Source organism: Carcharhinus amblyrhynchos, chromosome 16, assembly GCF_965287045.1.
Source record: "Carcharhinus amblyrhynchos chromosome 16, sCarAmb.v2.hapA, whole genome shotgun sequence".
NCBI classification, from domain to species: Eukaryota; Metazoa; Chordata; class Chondrichthyes; order Carcharhiniformes; family Carcharhinidae; genus Carcharhinus; species Carcharhinus amblyrhynchos.
The window spans coordinates 43,274,406-43,292,031 of record NC_137339.1 but is presented as its reverse complement, the minus strand read 5'-3'; the positions used below and the strand labels follow the sequence as shown (position 1 = coordinate 43,292,031).

The 17,626-nt window shown below is 38.7% G+C and overlaps 1 protein-coding gene across 1 annotated transcript in view; it reads left to right on the top strand.

The window, feature by feature from the left end:
* ctnnbl1 (catenin, beta like 1) overlaps positions 1–17,626 on the top strand; it is a 178,219-nt gene that overhangs the window by 57,824 nt on the left and 102,769 nt on the right. Inside the window, exon 6 of the mRNA XM_080205037.1 lies at positions 10,457–10,550. Coding sequence (XP_080061163.1) covers positions 10,457–10,550 — 94 coding nt within the window. The remainder of the gene's footprint in view (positions 1–10,456; positions 10,551–17,626) is intronic.

Genomic DNA, 17,626 nt, shown 5'->3' with positions numbered 1-17,626 from the left:
CTGTGTATACGGAGGGGATGGCTCCTTTAATGTGTTTAGGGTGGAAGCTGGAGAAGTGGAGCATCATGAGGTTATCCGTTGGGCTTGTGGTATATTGAGGTGCGAATTTGGTCCCCTTGGCTGTCCCGTGTGTCTGGATGAAGAACTGGTTGTTGAAGGTGAAAATATTGTGGTCCAGGATGAAGCGGATGAGTTGTAAAATTGCATCTGGAAACTGGCAGTTGTCGGCGTTGAGTACTGAAGCAGTTGCAGCAATGCCATCGTCGTAGGGGATGCTGACATAGAGTGCTGAGACATCCGTTGTGACGAGGAGTGCTCCTAGTTCAACTGCTCCATGTGTGCTGAGTTTCTGTAGGAAATCCGTAGTTTTGCGACAAAAGCTGGGGGTTCTTTGTACAATGGGTTTCAGGATGCCCTCAGTGTAGCCAGAGAAGTTCTTGCACAGGGTCCCATTGCCCAATATAATGAGATGGCCTTGTGTATCTTCAGAAGGCAGTAGAGATCTTTCAGACTTTGCCACGGGTGGGTTGTCAGTAAAATGGAAACCCCAGTGGTTGAGGAAGGTAGCCAATTGAGCAAACTGAAATGCTATTTTACACTTGCAGTACTTTTATCCCGCTGGCACAAAGCTTAACACCACATGTTGACAAATGGGCAAATTCAAGAAGGCAGGTGCATGGAGGGGAGTCATTGAGGTCTCAAACTGGTCAGAAATGATGCATAATTAAGGAAAATAGCAAGCAATAAGCCAGCCATAGTAAATAGCTAGTGCTGATAGAAGCAACCCCTTGAGGCAAATATATTAGCTATCAATTACAGCATGGTGATGGGAATCATGAAGTGTGTTTATTGCATTTTCTAACTTGAGGTAATGGCAAGTTATACCAGAGTTTGCCTTTTCAAGGAGACAGTGCAGAATGTAGTGTTCCAGTCATAGGTAGGGTTTAGAGAAAGTTCAACTTAGTGCGAGATAAGTCCATTCAAAAGCCTGATGGCAGCAGGGAAGAAACTGTTCCTGACCCTCAGACTTTTGTATCTTTTTTTCCTGGTGAAGGTGAATATGCCTGGGGTGCGTGGGATCCTTAATTATGCTGGCTGCTTTTCCAAGGCAGCAGGATGTATAGATTGAGTCAATAGATGTGAGGCTGGTTTGCATGATGGGCTGGGCTTCATTCGTGACCCTTTGTAGTTTCTTGTGGTTGTGGGCAGAGCAGGAGCCATACCAAACTGTGATACAACCAGAACGAATGTTGTTCTTTAACAAAACTTTTGTTTTGCAGAAGTTGTGCACAGCAGGGCAGTGCTAATTCATCTTTCTCAAGTGCTGAACTATCTACTTCACTGTATTTAAATGTATCTTTGTGAAAATAAATTTATATTTAATATGCATAACAAAAATGAAGGCCAGAATATTTTTGGCTCTGCCGTGGTGGGGACAGAGTTGATGAATGCCATAAGGCAGCCAAATGTCCATTGGCTTCAGCGGGACTGAAAGATCCCACTGGCGGGTAGGGTCAGAAAATTCAGCCCAAAGTGTTCCTGACTACTCTTTGAATCGGTATTGATTTACTTAATTCAGTTATGTTAAGGAGGCAGCTGCACTCTGAGAAGACCTGTCCCAACTAAATTCATTTTTTTAAGGACCATTTCCCTTAGCTTTGCATGGGACAGTAACCAAGCCCCACATTTCTTTGAAGATGCTATGGGATTAGTTCAAGTATGTGATGGCAAGTACTTTTTTGAATTTTAGAAATAGTTATGCCAATTTTGTAACACTTCTAATTGTTTCAGTAGTTCTTTTTTATTAGCTTGGAATTTTGAGAATTATTGAGTTTGACCTGAAACCTCTGGAGAGATTGCTGGAATGGAAAGATCAAAAGTAGCTTACCAAACACTTCTCTGTTTTGTGAGAAGAAAGAATTGTTGCACATATAAAACTTAAATTCTGTTAGCAATTAAATGTTTTACAAAATACAGCGCATAAAACAAGGTTCACTGTTGTTCTGTCATTTCTCGAAGAAATGAGAAGGATCCCGAGTGGACACAAGATTGCACTGTTATCTAAATCAAGCCCAAGGATTGTTTTTGTTTTATTTGTTCGCCTGAGCACACAATGAATAGTGATTACATACATTGGCCAAGTGTGAATATTCTTGCAGCTATAGTGAACAAGAACTCACAGTATAATGAACACAAAAATATGTACTTCAAATAAAAAGAGTAATAGAACTCAAAAACTTAACTATATTTTTAGGGTTCTGGACCAGAATCCTAACTTATATTAGGAAGCCAGGTTAGACCCCAACTACTTTTAAAATTTTGGCATAAATTTGAGGATAGGATGCTTCACTCCAACAGTAATTCCACTGACGAATTAGGGATCTTGTATAGTAAAACAAACATTATTTACGACCACAGTTTAAGTAAAACTTCAACAAAATGAAACAGCTTAACTCTTAACAGTGGAGCATCAGTTACAAAATAAAAGAAAACAACTTTAATTTCTAAATTATCTGTTTATTCCAAATAAGCAACATTCTCACAGACTTAAAATTTCACTTAAATCCGGTCAGCAACACTAAATATACTTGCAAGAAGAAGTGTAGACAGCTGTCAGAGAGTTTCAGAGCAGTGTGTAGACCTCTGTCTTCAAACAAATTCTAGGCAGAACTGAAAGCTGTTTTTCACAGCTACATACCTTGCACCTCCCATTAACCACTATCACATGACCTATCAAACAACCTAATCAAAACCCTAAGAGAAATCTTCATCTAGAAACAAAAATCCATAAACTATCTCCTAAGTAAACACTACATGGCTAAAATGAGTAATTAATTTGCTCTCCCAGCACCTGAGCTGCATTTTCCCCAGGCGTACCAAATGCCTGTGGAAAAAAGCTGAATTTTAAAACATTCCTTTTAAACATAAAATATATCAATAACACACTGCCATCACAGTATACTATATAAATCTGAATATATTATAAGCCTGGAATGTTAAATTTATGGATGTTTAGAATGGCATTTTTCTACATGCAATGGCTGCTGCAAAGGTACAAGTTAAGGTTTAACATTGAATACTTCAAACTAGTATAATGCTTTTATTTTTATTTGCCAAACTTTCAAGGAAAGTATTTGTTCTCTGGAGGCTTCCAAACATTGCAATGGGACAACCACATGCCTGCATCTTGATGATATTATTGTGTCTGTGGTGTTATTTTAGTACTTTAGCTGAAATTGTTTGATTTGCATAATAATTGCGACAACATACTCTATAGAGGTCACTTACTACTTTACTGCTCCACTTCCTCTTCACCAAAACTGTCGTGTATCAGCTGCAAAATGCATTTGACCTCGAGGGCAATTACAAATGGGCAATAAATGCTGACGTAGCCAACAAGGCCCAAATCCCATATATAACCATCTCAAAGGCAATAATCTTAGGGAGTAAATGCTGGCTTAGCCAGCGAAACAATCCATGAAGTAATAAATAACAAGAAAACTTTGATCAGATTGCATTTAGCTTTTTGTAGTTCGGAAAAATTACATTGTCACTACTTCGCCAGGACTATAATTTTTCTTTTGTGCGTGCTCATCATTAAAACCAAGAGGAATATGAAGGAACTGTTTCAGACACAAAATGCATGTCTATCTTATAAAAGATTGAGAGATTCCTCACTTCCTCTATTATCTTGCTGCTTAAAAATATGATAAAGTTAGGTAACTCAATCAGTATAGAAAAGCATCTAAAGACAGAAGTGGATGCCATGTTAAAGGAGGGGATATGAGCTGGGTGAAAGAGGTGAGCTTTAGGGAGGGTGTTGATGAATGGGATTTACTGAGGTAATTCTAGACAATGGGGCCTGAACTGCTTAAGGTATGGATTCAACTGGTAGAGATGAAAGAAGTAGATGAATGCATAAGAAACCAATTTGAGGAATAATCCTTGGAGATCTGCCACACAAGAGGAAATTACAAAGATCAACAGTTGGACGATAAGAGTAATCTCAAAGCGATCAAGTACTACTGGTGCAGAGTGAAAAACCAATCCCAGAGGAAGCCAAAAGAACTGTAAAAACAGAACTGTTGCAAACACTGATTAATTTAAATTTTTTTAAATGTGTCAAGCAGTTGCTTTTTGAAGATGGTGGGAAACAATGGTGATAGTGCTGCTTATCTTCTGACCATGTTTACTGGACTACTAGAGACATCAGAAGGATAATGGATTGAGTAATTGATAAATTTGTAACATTTTACTGCGTGAAAGGTATTTTTTAAATGCAAATCACACCAAATTATTCAAACTTGATACATTCTTCCGAGATTTTGGGTATATTGCAGATATTTTATGATGACAGAGAAAATGATATTGCTATCTTGCTTGTAAAGTGTCTAGTGGACAGGCACTCAAGAAATAAGACTTCATTGTGGGTGATTTCTGATCAAAGGATGACAATTTTTAAAAAAGGCCCATAAACACATTCCTCCAGAAAACTAATTTACTTTTTCAAGGTGCTGCATTTAGTTGTCACTTCCACAAGTCAGGTGTCTGGCTTTAGTCACCTAGTTATGGCATCTCATTCCAGCTGTTCATCCAACAAGTCTAGTCAAAGCATAGAGTAGGTCTTACCATATTTTGACTGAGAGTCTATTGTGCATCTCTTGCTATTTTTTCAGAACTTTAGTAGTCCTGTTACCAACTGATTAATTCAACTAAAGCTCTTCTATCTTGATGGTATTCCTAATGGTGGTTGAGGTATATTAGTATATGCTTGCACCTTGTTTAGTAACCTCAGTTTAACTAATAAACTGTAAGTCAATTATCCATTAGTGTTGCAACCATCTAAGTTGCGACTGGTACTATAGTTGCGACGTTTGGTTTAATAACAAGATTGATGAGTTTTTTTTGAGGGTAAGGAGATGCAGCTGGAGGTAGACTGTTCTTGGTTACTGAAATCACAAATTTAGTAAACTTAACCTGAGAAGTTTTGGTTCATTACCTGTGAATGTGCTCAGAGATTTCTTGTGACATGGTTTCTGCCGCAGGCATCTAACAGTCTGGCAAGAAGAGTAATCCATGAATGTAATAGCTGTAATTCATGAAAATTGATTATTGTGGTTTGATTTTTTTAAGGGCACAACCTTAAAATAAATATTTTTTAAAGCAGAAGTTTTGTTTTTGGAATAGTTTTTTTCTTGCAAATTGTATTTAGGCAGTGGCAAAGAACCCTGCATTTCTCTATTATGCATCAAAGCTTTTGATGTGAAGGCTGCCAAACTTGAAAGCTTTGGCTGAAGGCAGATTGAAAATGGGGATTTCTGGTTTGGTTGGCAGGGAAAATGGAAAGCAGTGGCTGATGATTGAGTTTCAATGATGACCTTTTGTACCTTGAATATAAACAGAAGTTTCATTGCTCCAGGAATAGTTCTAACAAATCAGCAAAATGAATGAATAGATATGAAATATGGGAGTTTAATTCATAGATGTTTTAATAGCTTAGTGGATTATTACGTGGATAGCTTTGCTAAGACCATATTTAAATTGGCACCTCTGGACATCACAAAGCCCATCACTGCTAATAAATTACTTTAAGTATTATTGCTGTTTCTTTGGTAATCAATTTGTCCGTAAAAAGTTTCTACAACAGCAGTGAGCCAATTGATCAGTTCAACATGAACATTAAATGTCATCCAAGACAGGTGAGAAATTCTTTCTTATTGCTTCAAACAAGAATTTTTATGTCCTTTTGAACAATCGGGCAGGAACTCAGTTTAGCACCTCAGAGAAATGGAGCCACTGGCAGTATAGCATTCTCTCTTTAAAGCAGTATGTTCCAATGCACTTGACATTCATCAAGTGTGATGAATCAACCATTAGGATGTAGCAAATTGATAATTTTTAGAGCCATGTAATAACTGAGTTGTGGTAAAGTTTCAGAGGTGGGTATGTTTGTCCGTGTCACTTGCAAGACTACTATTTGTTGTCCATTCCTAATTGAGCAAAGATGCAACCATACTGCTATTGGACAGAAACGCATCAGTCAGACCATGACTATGTTTATCATGGTATGGTTCAGCTGTCAAATCTCTAGTGCCCTGGAAGCTGAAGTGCTCCTTGTTCAATGAAACAAGAAAAATAATCCACTGTTTGTTATTTTCATTTTCCCTGTTATCTCTGAATGCCTCTAAAGAGCTGTACATTTAGAACTCCAAGACTGAAGTGTTTTGAAAAGAGCACTGGCTTCAGAAGGATTGCAATCCGATTATTCTAAATTTTCTTGTGGAATCTAGTGACACAGATAGTATGAACCGAAGAACTTGGGTTTTGTTTCGCTGGTAGTTGGTAATTTTCATATTTGAGGTGGTTGAGCAGTCAAATGAAGATTGAAATGTGCAATTCTGACAAGCCAGGATGGTGCAGCAGTGTCACCATGTGTTCAGCATTCATCTTAATAGAAACTATTGAAACTAGTGATTGAAATTAATTGGATGTTTTTGACATAAAATGAGAGGTTACAGGAGGTTGACCATGAGGCAAAAGTCCATTAAATGTCCCCTTGCTTTGTTTGAAATGACCGATGAAGCATTAAAAAGGCAACAGTCAGCAGGTTTCTATACATAGAGATTTATGAATTGTTTTCTCCTAATACATAAGTTCTGATCAAAAAGAGGCAGTTTACGCTTGAAGAAAATCATATAATAGGTAAATTATGATAACATAGTTATTTTGCTCTGGAAGAAATCTTTTTCAAAGTAAATTGGAGCACACTGTCACAAATGGAAGACGTCAGTTAACAAATTGTCACCACCTTTTGAGATTGCATTCAATAAGCTTGTTTTATGGAATAGTTGAATTGTAAAACCCTTCTGAACTGTTCTCCTGACACTGGCATTGAGTGTATCTTGATCACAGTTGAAATTCTCAAGACCTTTTTTCAACAATTTGACCATTTTGTTTTATTAGTATTGCCTAAAGTTTGTAATGTGGTGAATATAGTAACTTGATTGCCATAGATTCCAAATCAAAATCCTGTTGCACTAAGGCACTGAGGTGCTAGCCTAGATGTTCTTGGAGTTTGGTTTAGACTTGCAACTATCTAGCACTATTATAATAAAAGTGTTTATTTCAGTGTTGCAAAACATGAGCTGCAAAATTAAGGAATTACCTAGCACACAGCTGTGGCCTTTTTCTGGATCTGTTTGCAGTCAACAAGCATAAGACAATGCTTGAGGATTATCTTTGAAATTGTGAATAGTTGGTGTAAACTTTCTAAAATAAATCAATAATATTTCATAGGTGAAAACGTTCTCTGTTGGGAAAGAAGAGATTGACGATTTGATTCGGAATGGTATTGGAATTATAAGGATAAGTACACAAATGGTTACTGACCCATAGACTGCAAAAATATAAATAATGTTGCCTTATGAAATAAGGTGTTCATTTGACAGTGAAAGTGGTTGTGTGGGAGGCTGTTGTAGTTATGAGGCAGAGTCATTGAGCTGATTCTAAGATGCTGGCGTTTGCATTCGTAATATTAGAAAAGCTATTAATGTTTGCTGTTACTATGTAAAACTGACAGCAACTTACAGAATCCGCATATACATTGTTGAACATGGAAGTCTGGAAATTGGTTGTGCTGTTGTGGCTTTGTGTTGATTGGATCTGCAAATCAGTGATTTAATTTGAACTCAACTCTTTATGCATACAAGTCACTGTATAAATCAATGAATTTGAGCCTGTGCAATCGATAGTAATCAAGTTTTTAACAGCATTCTAAGTTATAATTTCTCCAGCCCTGAAAAGGAACTGATTTTACAAGTGTGCAATCTCATCTCCCCAGAAGAGCATTTACAAATTGCATGAGTTTTATATTAAAACTTTTTTATTTTAAGTTTTTGATATTTCAGATTCTCTCTCAATCCCAATCTTTGTTTTGCTTTCAGTATTAAATTGCTTTTTATTTCCTGCTTTTCAGTCTATAAGAATTCTTCATTAGATTGAGTAACTGGTGTGTGTATTGTGCTGGATACCACATATCCACTATCGATGATGCCAAATTCAAAGCCAAGTTGCGATAGTGAAAGTCCATGTTCTAAAGCCTGCTAAATTTTTCTGGGCAACTTTTATTCATGGTCAATTACAAGTTTTGATTTTAGTTTTTGACAGATGTGTGCATTGCTGGCTTGGCCAACATTTATTGCCCATCCATAATTGCATTTGAGAAGATGGTGGTGAGCTGCCACTTTGAACCACTGCATCCAAGTGGTATAGGTACACTGTCAAGAAGGAACTTTGCTCCAATAACAGTGAATGAATGCTGCTAAAGTTCTAAGTCAAGATGGTGTGTGGCTTGGGGGGATCTTGCAGGTGATTGTGTTCCCATGTGTCAGCTTTCTGGGTAGTAGAGTCATGAGTTTGGAATGTGCTGTCTAGGAGTCTTGGTGAATTTCTGCATGAATCATTCAGTGCCTTGTGTATTAGTAGTGAAAGGATTGAATGTTTAAGATGGTGGATGGTGTGCCAATCAGACCATGTTGTTGGAGCTGCACTCCAAATAAGTGGAGACTATTTCATCTTAGCCTAACTTGTGTGTTGTAGATAGTGGACAGCCTTTGGGGAGTCAGAAGGTGAGTTGCTTGTTGCTGAATTCTGAGTCTCCGGTCTGCTCTTGTCGCAATAGTATTTACATGACTGGTCCAGTTTGGTTTCTGGTCAATGGTAACCTCATGGTATTATTAGTGGACAATTGGGGATGGTAATACCCTTGATTGTTAAATGGATATGGTTAAATTCTCTCTTTTGGAGAGGTAATTGTCTGATCTTTGTGTGGCACAGATGTAGCTTGCCATTTATCAGCCCCATCCTGAATGTTGTCCGTGTCTTGCTGCATATGGACATGGACTGCTTTAGTATCTGAGGAGTTGTAAATGGCGCTGAATGTTGTGCAATCATCAGCCAACATCTCCACTTCTGACCATATGATAGAGGGAAAGTTAGTGATTAAGCAACTGAAGATGGTTGGGCGAAGGGCAGTACCCTGAAGAGCTCCTGCAGTGATGTCCTGGCAGGAGTTCACTCCTTTCGCTACTGAATGCATAATCCAGGCCATTATGTTTAATAAAAATTAAACTTCGGTAAGCCAAGCAATATCACATTTGCTGCAGCAATGCTAGAAGCCTGCAAACACTTCAGAGTTAATCAGGCGAACTTTAAATTAACTCTTTTTCAATATGTAACACCGATTTCTCAGTGAAAAGTAGATTATAATCTTTGTATTGGATTAATGGAGTTTACTTCGACCACGTGGATCACAACAAGATGAACTGTACTGCTGACATACTAAATATAAAAAGTATATTGCTTTTTATACTTGGTTGCTTGTTATGAGATCAAAATCATTGGCTGAATTGAACAATCAGTCTCTTCAACCTGGCAACTCAAAGGCATGTGGCTGAAACCATAGAGGTGGAAGACAAGCATTCCAGAAAGAACCAAAGGTCTATCATGGACAAGAAACTTAAATAAGTAAACTTAAAGGAATAAATATGGAAAAATTAATAGAAATAGGTGGTCCCAAATCCACTAGAACTGATGAGGTAGTTGCTGCAGCAGCAATGGATACATTAGGTTTGATCTTCCTTAGATTCTAGAACAGGATCGGAAGGTAGCAAACATAACCCTGCTATCTTAGAAAGAAGGAAAAGAGAGAACTATAAGTCAGTTGGCCTCTTGTGAGTAATAGCAAAAATGCTAGAATCTATTATTTGGGATGTGGAACATTGTATTAGAAGTGTCTAACCAGAGACAGCACTGAAAGGGGCAATGTATTTGATTGCTTAAAGTCTTTAGGATATGTTTAGTAGCATAGATGAGGGTGAGTCAGTGAATTCAGCTGATGCTGTGTCTGCCAGATGGAAGTTATGTGAAGCATTGCTTAAAATTTTACTTTTGTTGAATTGGAAAATATGATTTTTTTCGTCTGTGACTTCAATTAAGAATTTGAAACATTACACTGAAAGGAATTTGCACCCCACTGTGTGCTTTATTATAGTCATATAATCATGGGACCAAACTTGATGTTGGTGAACCGGAAGAAAGATATTATCTCTGCAAGAGCGATTGATGGTTGAGTGCCTGTATTTTGGGGTTCTTCTCCACAGGAGAGGCAATAATGCTATTGCTGTACCCACTGTCTGTGTTCTTTGTAACCAGCACACACATCAGTTGTTCCATCCAGCAATCATCCATTGCTCTTGTATGACCTAACAAACAACCCACAAGTCAGTGGAATGCTGGCCAACCAAAAAATCCCTGTATTGGCCTGATTCTTTTTGTTAGTAAATCATGTCTGTGAGCAAAAATGTGTATGACTTGTAATTCATTCAGCATTAAAAAGAATAACAGCTCATGCTGAAGTGGCTTGTTGTAATATTATCTGGTTTTTGCCTTAATTTAGTTGGAAGGACAAGTGGTTGCACTGCTAGTTCAGAACCTGGAACGATTAGATGAGACAGTGAAAGAAGAGGCAGATGGTGTTCACAACACATTAGGTAAGTTGTTTTGTCTGAAACATTTTTTTCTACAAAACCTCTTGTAATGAGATTCATGATTAAGGGACAATGTATAGGGCCTTATTTGTGATTTTGCTGAAGTTAGATCGTTAGTATGTGCTTTACATTGTTTAAATAAAAGAAGCACATCTAGCAGGTAAGTAGAATTGCATCCTACGGAAAACAGCATTCCAGTCCCACGGTTGAAGTATTCAGCGAATGTGAAGCATGTAATTTCATGTGAAAAATGGCCATGCCTTTTACCTTAATGTCTTTAAACTGCAAACAATGTTTAGAAGATTGTAGTAAAATGCTTTCTCAATTATAAGATTACTAAACATCATTTCTAATTTTTTTAATATATTACATCCTACGTTGTGGATCATTGATGATAATAAGCAAGTGTGATAGACCAGGAAGTTGCATTTTGTGTTTTACCCAGCATTTCATTTTCTTCTAACCCCTCATAAACATGTATATGGATCATCTTAAGTCAAGATCCTTAAAGAGCTGTGCCCTAAATGGGGAAATATTCCATTTATTTGTATGAAATGTTTAGCAGGTTGGTTCATTTAACATTGCTAATGACTTTTTATAGAATCATAGAACCCTACAGTGCAGAAAGAGGCCCTTTGGCCCATCAAGTCTGCACCAGCCATTATCCCACCCAGGCCCTACCCTCATATCTCTACATATTATATCGACTAATCCCTCTAACCTAACCATCCCTGGACTCTAAGGGGCAATTTTAGCATGGCCAATCAACCTAACCCGCACATCTCTGGACTGTGGGAGGAAACCGGAGCAAAACCACACAGACATGAGGAGAACGTGCAGACTCCACACAGACAGTGACCCAAGCTGGGAACCAAACCTGGGTTTGGTGTTAACAGAAATCCAAATCCAAATAGGACTTTCCTCTTGATGTCATCTCTCTGCTTCTCTCCCACTCTTAGTTCTTATCATCTAGTCCTTGCCTGTGCGGGACTCCATGGATCTCAAACACTTCACCTCCTCACTTTTTCTGTCCCTAAGTCTATTACACAGTTTTCTGTGCAGCCCCGCAATGTCTTACATTCATTGTTAACTTGCTAATTTTTTTTAAGTTTATGTATTATCGTTTACCCCTCATGTACTGGCAGCAGTTGTGGAGAGTCAATACAAGAGACAGCCATTATATGTAAGATACAATAGAAGGCTGAAACATTTGCAACCACCTTTAGTCAGTGGAAATTGGAGAAAACTCTCCACTGGTTATACTTAGCGTTAAAGAAGATGGTTGTGTTTGCTGGAGGTCACTTTTCTCAGTCCCAGGATATCACTGCATGAGTTCCTCAGCCTATTGGCCTCGGCCCAACCGTCTTCAATTGATGACCTTTCTTCCATCATAAGGTCAGAAGTGCGGCTGTTCACTGTTGATTGTACAGGGTTCACCATTCGTGACTCAGTCATTCACCAAAGTTCCTCTGACAGTAAATTCCAAACCCCTGACCTCTATTGCCAATATGGACAAAGGCATCATATGATGGGGAACACCACCACCTACAAGTTCCCTTCCAAGCCACTCCCTAACCTGACTTGAAATTATCTCGCTGTTCCTTGCGAGGTCAAAATCCTGGACAGTCCTTTCTGACAACACTAAGTGTAACTACACCACACCAATTGCAGTGGTTCATGAGGTGGCTCACCACAACCTTCTCAAGAGCAATTAGGAGTGGGCAATAAAAGCATGTCTAGACAGTGATGCCCACAGCTTATTAAAGAGTAACAAAACTTTGCCAGGAAGGGGCCCTGGGATTGAGAGAGAGGGCTGAACTCCTTATGGGACTGCAAAGTGGGTTGCATTCATGTTACAGCATGACCAGGTTGAGGTTTAAAAGCAATGCCGATGATGTGCAAGAAATCTACATTCTTTAATATCTAATATCTCAACTGATGAAGGAGCAGCACTCCAAAAGCTTGTGATATCAAATAAACCTGTTGAACCTAGTGTTGTGAGACTTCTTACTATTTCCTTATAGGCTGCATATGCACTCCAAATTTCTGTTGTCACAATACATAGCCACATCAACATGTATGTTACAGAAATTGAAAAGCCATCATGTGTGAGTGAGTGAAGGGCTAAGGTTTCTGGTGAGAGGTTAGAACTGGGATTGGGTGAGTTTTGATAACTAAGAAGGTTGATGCTGGGAAATTGAGTTGATTTGGTAGCAGGCACCAAACAGGGAGAATCTATTGTTATGGTGTCTTAAAAGTAGTCTGCAACAGGAGCAGGTGGGAAATGTTCATTTTTTACATTACCTTGCTGGCTCACAAAAACTAATGAGAGTATTTGAGGGCTAGGGAGCATGGCCTGGAGCTTAGCTTACCTCTACAGCTGTGAAAAATTGAATGCGATTACTCTGGACAGATTTAATTGGAAGTGAATTGAGTTCAAGGAGGAAGCAGCAAAGACACTAAGCAGAAGAAATTAAAATACCTATGGTAAGGGAGTTTTATCGTGGGAACCAAAATAAATATATTTTTCCAACAATCTGATCTACCATACTAACACCTGATAGTGCATGTTAAACCGGTGCACTGGAGTAGTCAGCAGTGCTAGACTGCAAGTAGTGCAAATCTAGTTTGGGAGAATACAGAAAAACATTTCTGTGCTTTGCCCTGGAGATGTTCTTTATCGTGGATCAATTCTACAGTACTGAAATTACCGTCAATTAGCTTTTTATATAAAAGTTCCATTAATCATCCTTTTTGTAGCCTGAAGGCAAACTAAGGCTCAACTTTAACTCTGGAATTCCCTCCCTAACTTTCTCTGGTTCTTTATTCTTACTCTCCCTTCAGCATGGTTCTGTGCTCTAATATTTACACAGTTGGCGCTGTCAAATTTTGTTTGCTGCAACCCCTATGAAGCCCAAAGAGCATTTAACTTTGTCAAAGGTGCTGCATAAATGAAAGTTATTGTAAGAATACTTAACAGATGGTCTGACCATGGTGTAACTTAATTCCTAATTCTGGCAATGCTGCAACATTAAAATCCTTCATTACATTAATGATTTTTCAGTTCTCAGGCCAATAATTTAGAAGCTCAGCACTGTCCAAGTAATGATTGGAAATAGTGGACCTTGTGCAGCTGATGATTCTGTAAGATTTTTGACCACGAATCATGATTTTTGACCATAGACTACTCCATTGAGTTGGTGCTCAAGAAGCCTGAGCAAAATCACTGCCAGTGAAAGCATGAACCAATCAGGAGGAACTAGTCAATCTGTGGATTTAATTGGTTTTTCCAAATCCTATTACTTTCAATCGGAAATGTGCTACCCAGGATGTTTACTTGTTTTTTGGTTTACATCGGGAAAGAAGCAGAGCAATGTGGTTGTCAAGCCCAGTTAATCTTTTAGGATGGAAGGCCTAGTATTATAAAATGAACCCACCAGTGGGAATACTAATGGGGATACTACCTGGGGACACTAATTGTCTGTGACAGCAGTTCGGCTGTTTGCACACTTCTATTACTTTTTTAATGTATTTCACTCTCAACACTCTACATCATAATGCTTCACCTTCTTTGGCCTCATTTCAGTGAAGTACTGAGAAACCAACCCTGACTTGCAGCATTTGTAATGAAAGAATTTCAGGCTAAAGAAGCAACCAGCTTATTTGAAATGAAATGTTACAAATTGTAGAAACAAAATGTCTTCTAAAAGCCTTTTTGAACATGTATATTATTTATCATTAGCTGATCTTCTGTGCTTTGTTTGCATGCAAGTTAGAGAATGTTTTCACTCTTGCCTGCGATGTCTTCATATTCCTCCTCCTCCTCCTTTCTCCTCTTTATCATTTGATATGTCCCATTTGTTTCTTTCTCTGTTCCCAACAGTTTCTCTCATGCTGGATAATGGGGTATTTGGAATATAGGGAAATGTTTGCCCTCTTCCAGTTGTGCCCTGTTTGGAGAAATTCTTTTATGCACTGCTGTCTGTTGTGTACTGTGGCTTGCCATAGTCAGGTCACTTCAGGTCATTTGGATAAAACAAAAGGATTTGGGCAGAAACCATTTTTACGCACCACGTGGAACATGGTGTCAGGAGTTTGTTGCTGAATTTGAGTAGATTTAATAGCTGTAAGAGATCCAGCTGCTGTAAGAAACAACAGAGAATAATTAAAATATCAGTCTGCAACTTTGTACAGGATATTGAATGCTTGGTGAGTTAGTATGGGTTTTAATATTCCAGTACCTATTCCGGTGAAGGGAGATTTGAAAATGAATTGGAAATTTTTCCATTCTCCACAGCAGAACTATGAAATTACCATAATGTTAAACAAGAAACCTGAACAACTAACATGGGGAAAGCAGTGCACTAATGGCAGGAAGCTGAACCACTTTGCTCCCAGGTATTTTGCTGGAAAGAAGAAAAGTAAGCATACAAAAATGTTTGTTGGAGAGATGTCAGTCAATGATTCTGACAAATCACTAGACCCTAGAACAGGTTGGCACCATTGGGTCTTGAGGTAAAAATATTTCTTGACTTTTGGGATGATGACTGCAGAAGGAGCGCATCAAGTTAATGTGAAGTATCAGATAGACTCCCACGTAACATCATGAGCTTCACAGATCTGTGTGAAGTTGCTCAAGATGGTGACTTGAAAATAAAGCTGTCGGAAGTAAAGTTGAGGCTATATAATAGAATGATACTTGGAGTAAGAGACAAGCTAAGCTGAAACTTGGTGTATAGGAAGAAAGAAGGTTTGATAGTTATGGATAGTATTCATCAAGAAAATAAACTGCAAGTGAATGTGACTAAAGTCAAACATGTAGGACATTTATTGACAGTAAAATAAGCTTTGCCCTGTTCCTGATAGGCACATATTGCAGCAGTGATGAAGCAACCAACAGGCATGAAGACAGTGCAATGTTTTGTTGGATTTGTGAGCTACTTAGGCAAAGTCTTTGTCCGATTTTTCATCAGAGTGTGAACCTCTATGTAAACTCACTGCAAAGGCTGTTCAGTGGGTACATAATTAGAAGCAGCTTTCATTCACCTCAAACAATTAGAGACATTACCACTGCTGAGGTACTGTGATATGAATGACAAGTCACTCTGCAGTGTGATGCCAGTGAAACAAAACTTGGAGCAACCTTCATACAAGGACATCCAGTTGTGTTCTCATCCATAGTATTAACCCAAAATGAACGATGCTGTGCATAAGTTAAGAAAGAATGCCTGGCAATTGCCTTTGCCTGTGAGCATTTTAATCAGTACCTGTTTGGGAGAGAGGAATTGGTGGTAGAGTCTGATTATTTTGAAGCATCTTTCTCCACCCGCTTGACTGTTCTGAAGTGCCTGCAAAGGATGTTACTTCATTTTCATTTGAAAGTGGAGTACAAGCAAGGAAAGCAGATATACATCGCTGACATGCTGTCAAGAGCCGCAATCCTTCTTGAAAGCAGTTAATGATGTTAAATCTTCCAGATTCACTGAGCAGCAGCAGCAGGATATGCTCTGAAGTCATCAACTCCGCAGAGGCATTGAATCTGACAAACCAACATCTTCCTCAGATTACACAAACAATGCAATGAGATGCAATTCTCTAAGAGCTGCAGGAAGCAGTGATGAAAGGATGACCTGAAACAATCAAGGAACCACCTGTTCCTGTTAGAGTATTGTGTTTCTATTATAGAGGAATAATTGTCCAAGATGGCATCTTGTACAAAGGAGCTGGAGTCGTCATCCCTAAAGAGATGAGAAAATAGGTGCTGAAGAAAGTCATCAAGGAGTTGAGTCACCTAAGAACCACACTGGCATGTGTAGTACCTGTAATGAACATCAAGTTAAAGAACCAGTCATGACATCCCAGCATAGAGTAGATATCTTCATTGTCTTTGGAACTGGCTGTCGTCATCAACTACTATTCAGACTTTTGGTTATACAAGCTAATGTCAGTGATTAGTAGTGAGAATGTAGAATGCCTGAAAGCATGCTTCAGTTGCCATGACATTCCTGATATTGTGATGAGTGACAATGACCCTCAGTTCACAAGACAAGAATTGAGGCACTTTGTGATTGGCTGGGAAACTCAGCATTTTACATCTCCACACTATCCCCAGTCAAGTGGAAAGGCTGAGACGGTAGTGTAAATCGCCAAAGGGAGTATCAGAAAATCAAGCAGATTTTCAAGGCAATCCTAAAGTGAAGAAGTGCACCTACTGGAGGCATGGATTATTGACCAGTCCGGTGGCTAATGTCAATCTGCACCCAAGCTCCTCTTCAAATATCTAAAGTGCTACAGAAGCCACAAGTAATAAGAGAACTGAGGAAATCAAAGTGAAATGATAGCTAAATTTCACTTTGACAAAATTGTCAAATCATTGCTGAGGTGGAAGAGCCAGTCAGAATGCAAATATTCAACGCATTGAAAAAAAGCCAGCCAAATTGGCATCTTCGAAACCTCTATCACACATGGTGAAAGTGAGCAATCAGATGCATTGTCGCAACTGGGAAGGCTGTGCATTCACAACAGACAACTGAGGAGGAAAGTTTAATTTTACCAGCTGAACAAAGAATGGGCTCAACTACTCCAACAAAAGGAACAGTTCAGCAGCAGCACTCACTATGACAGTGACATTCTCCAGAGAAGCAATATCACTCCAGGAGCCACCAGACACCAAACAAACAAGCAACACAACCCCTAATGTACCATTAGAGTATACCTGGACTCTTTAAAGATTGTGTGCGCGCAATAGACTAGAGCAAACCATTTTCTGTTCACGTGATGATTTTATAGATGGTGCACGTGGGTAATTTGCAACTGCAAAGGATAGTGCATGCTGTGTGTATTTCACCAAAGAGGAATATGTTCAGAAATGCCTTTATGTACTGCCACATCTTGTGGACTGTGTCTTGCAGTAGTGGGTGGCACAGTGGTTAGCACTGCTGCCTCACAGCGCAGGGACCCAGGTTCAATTTAATCAAGTCATTAAAGGACAATTGAATGGATTGGTTTAACCATGGTTCTGCAAAATATATAATATTTTTGATTTTTATTCACTAGTTAAAATTTTTATTTAAAGATGA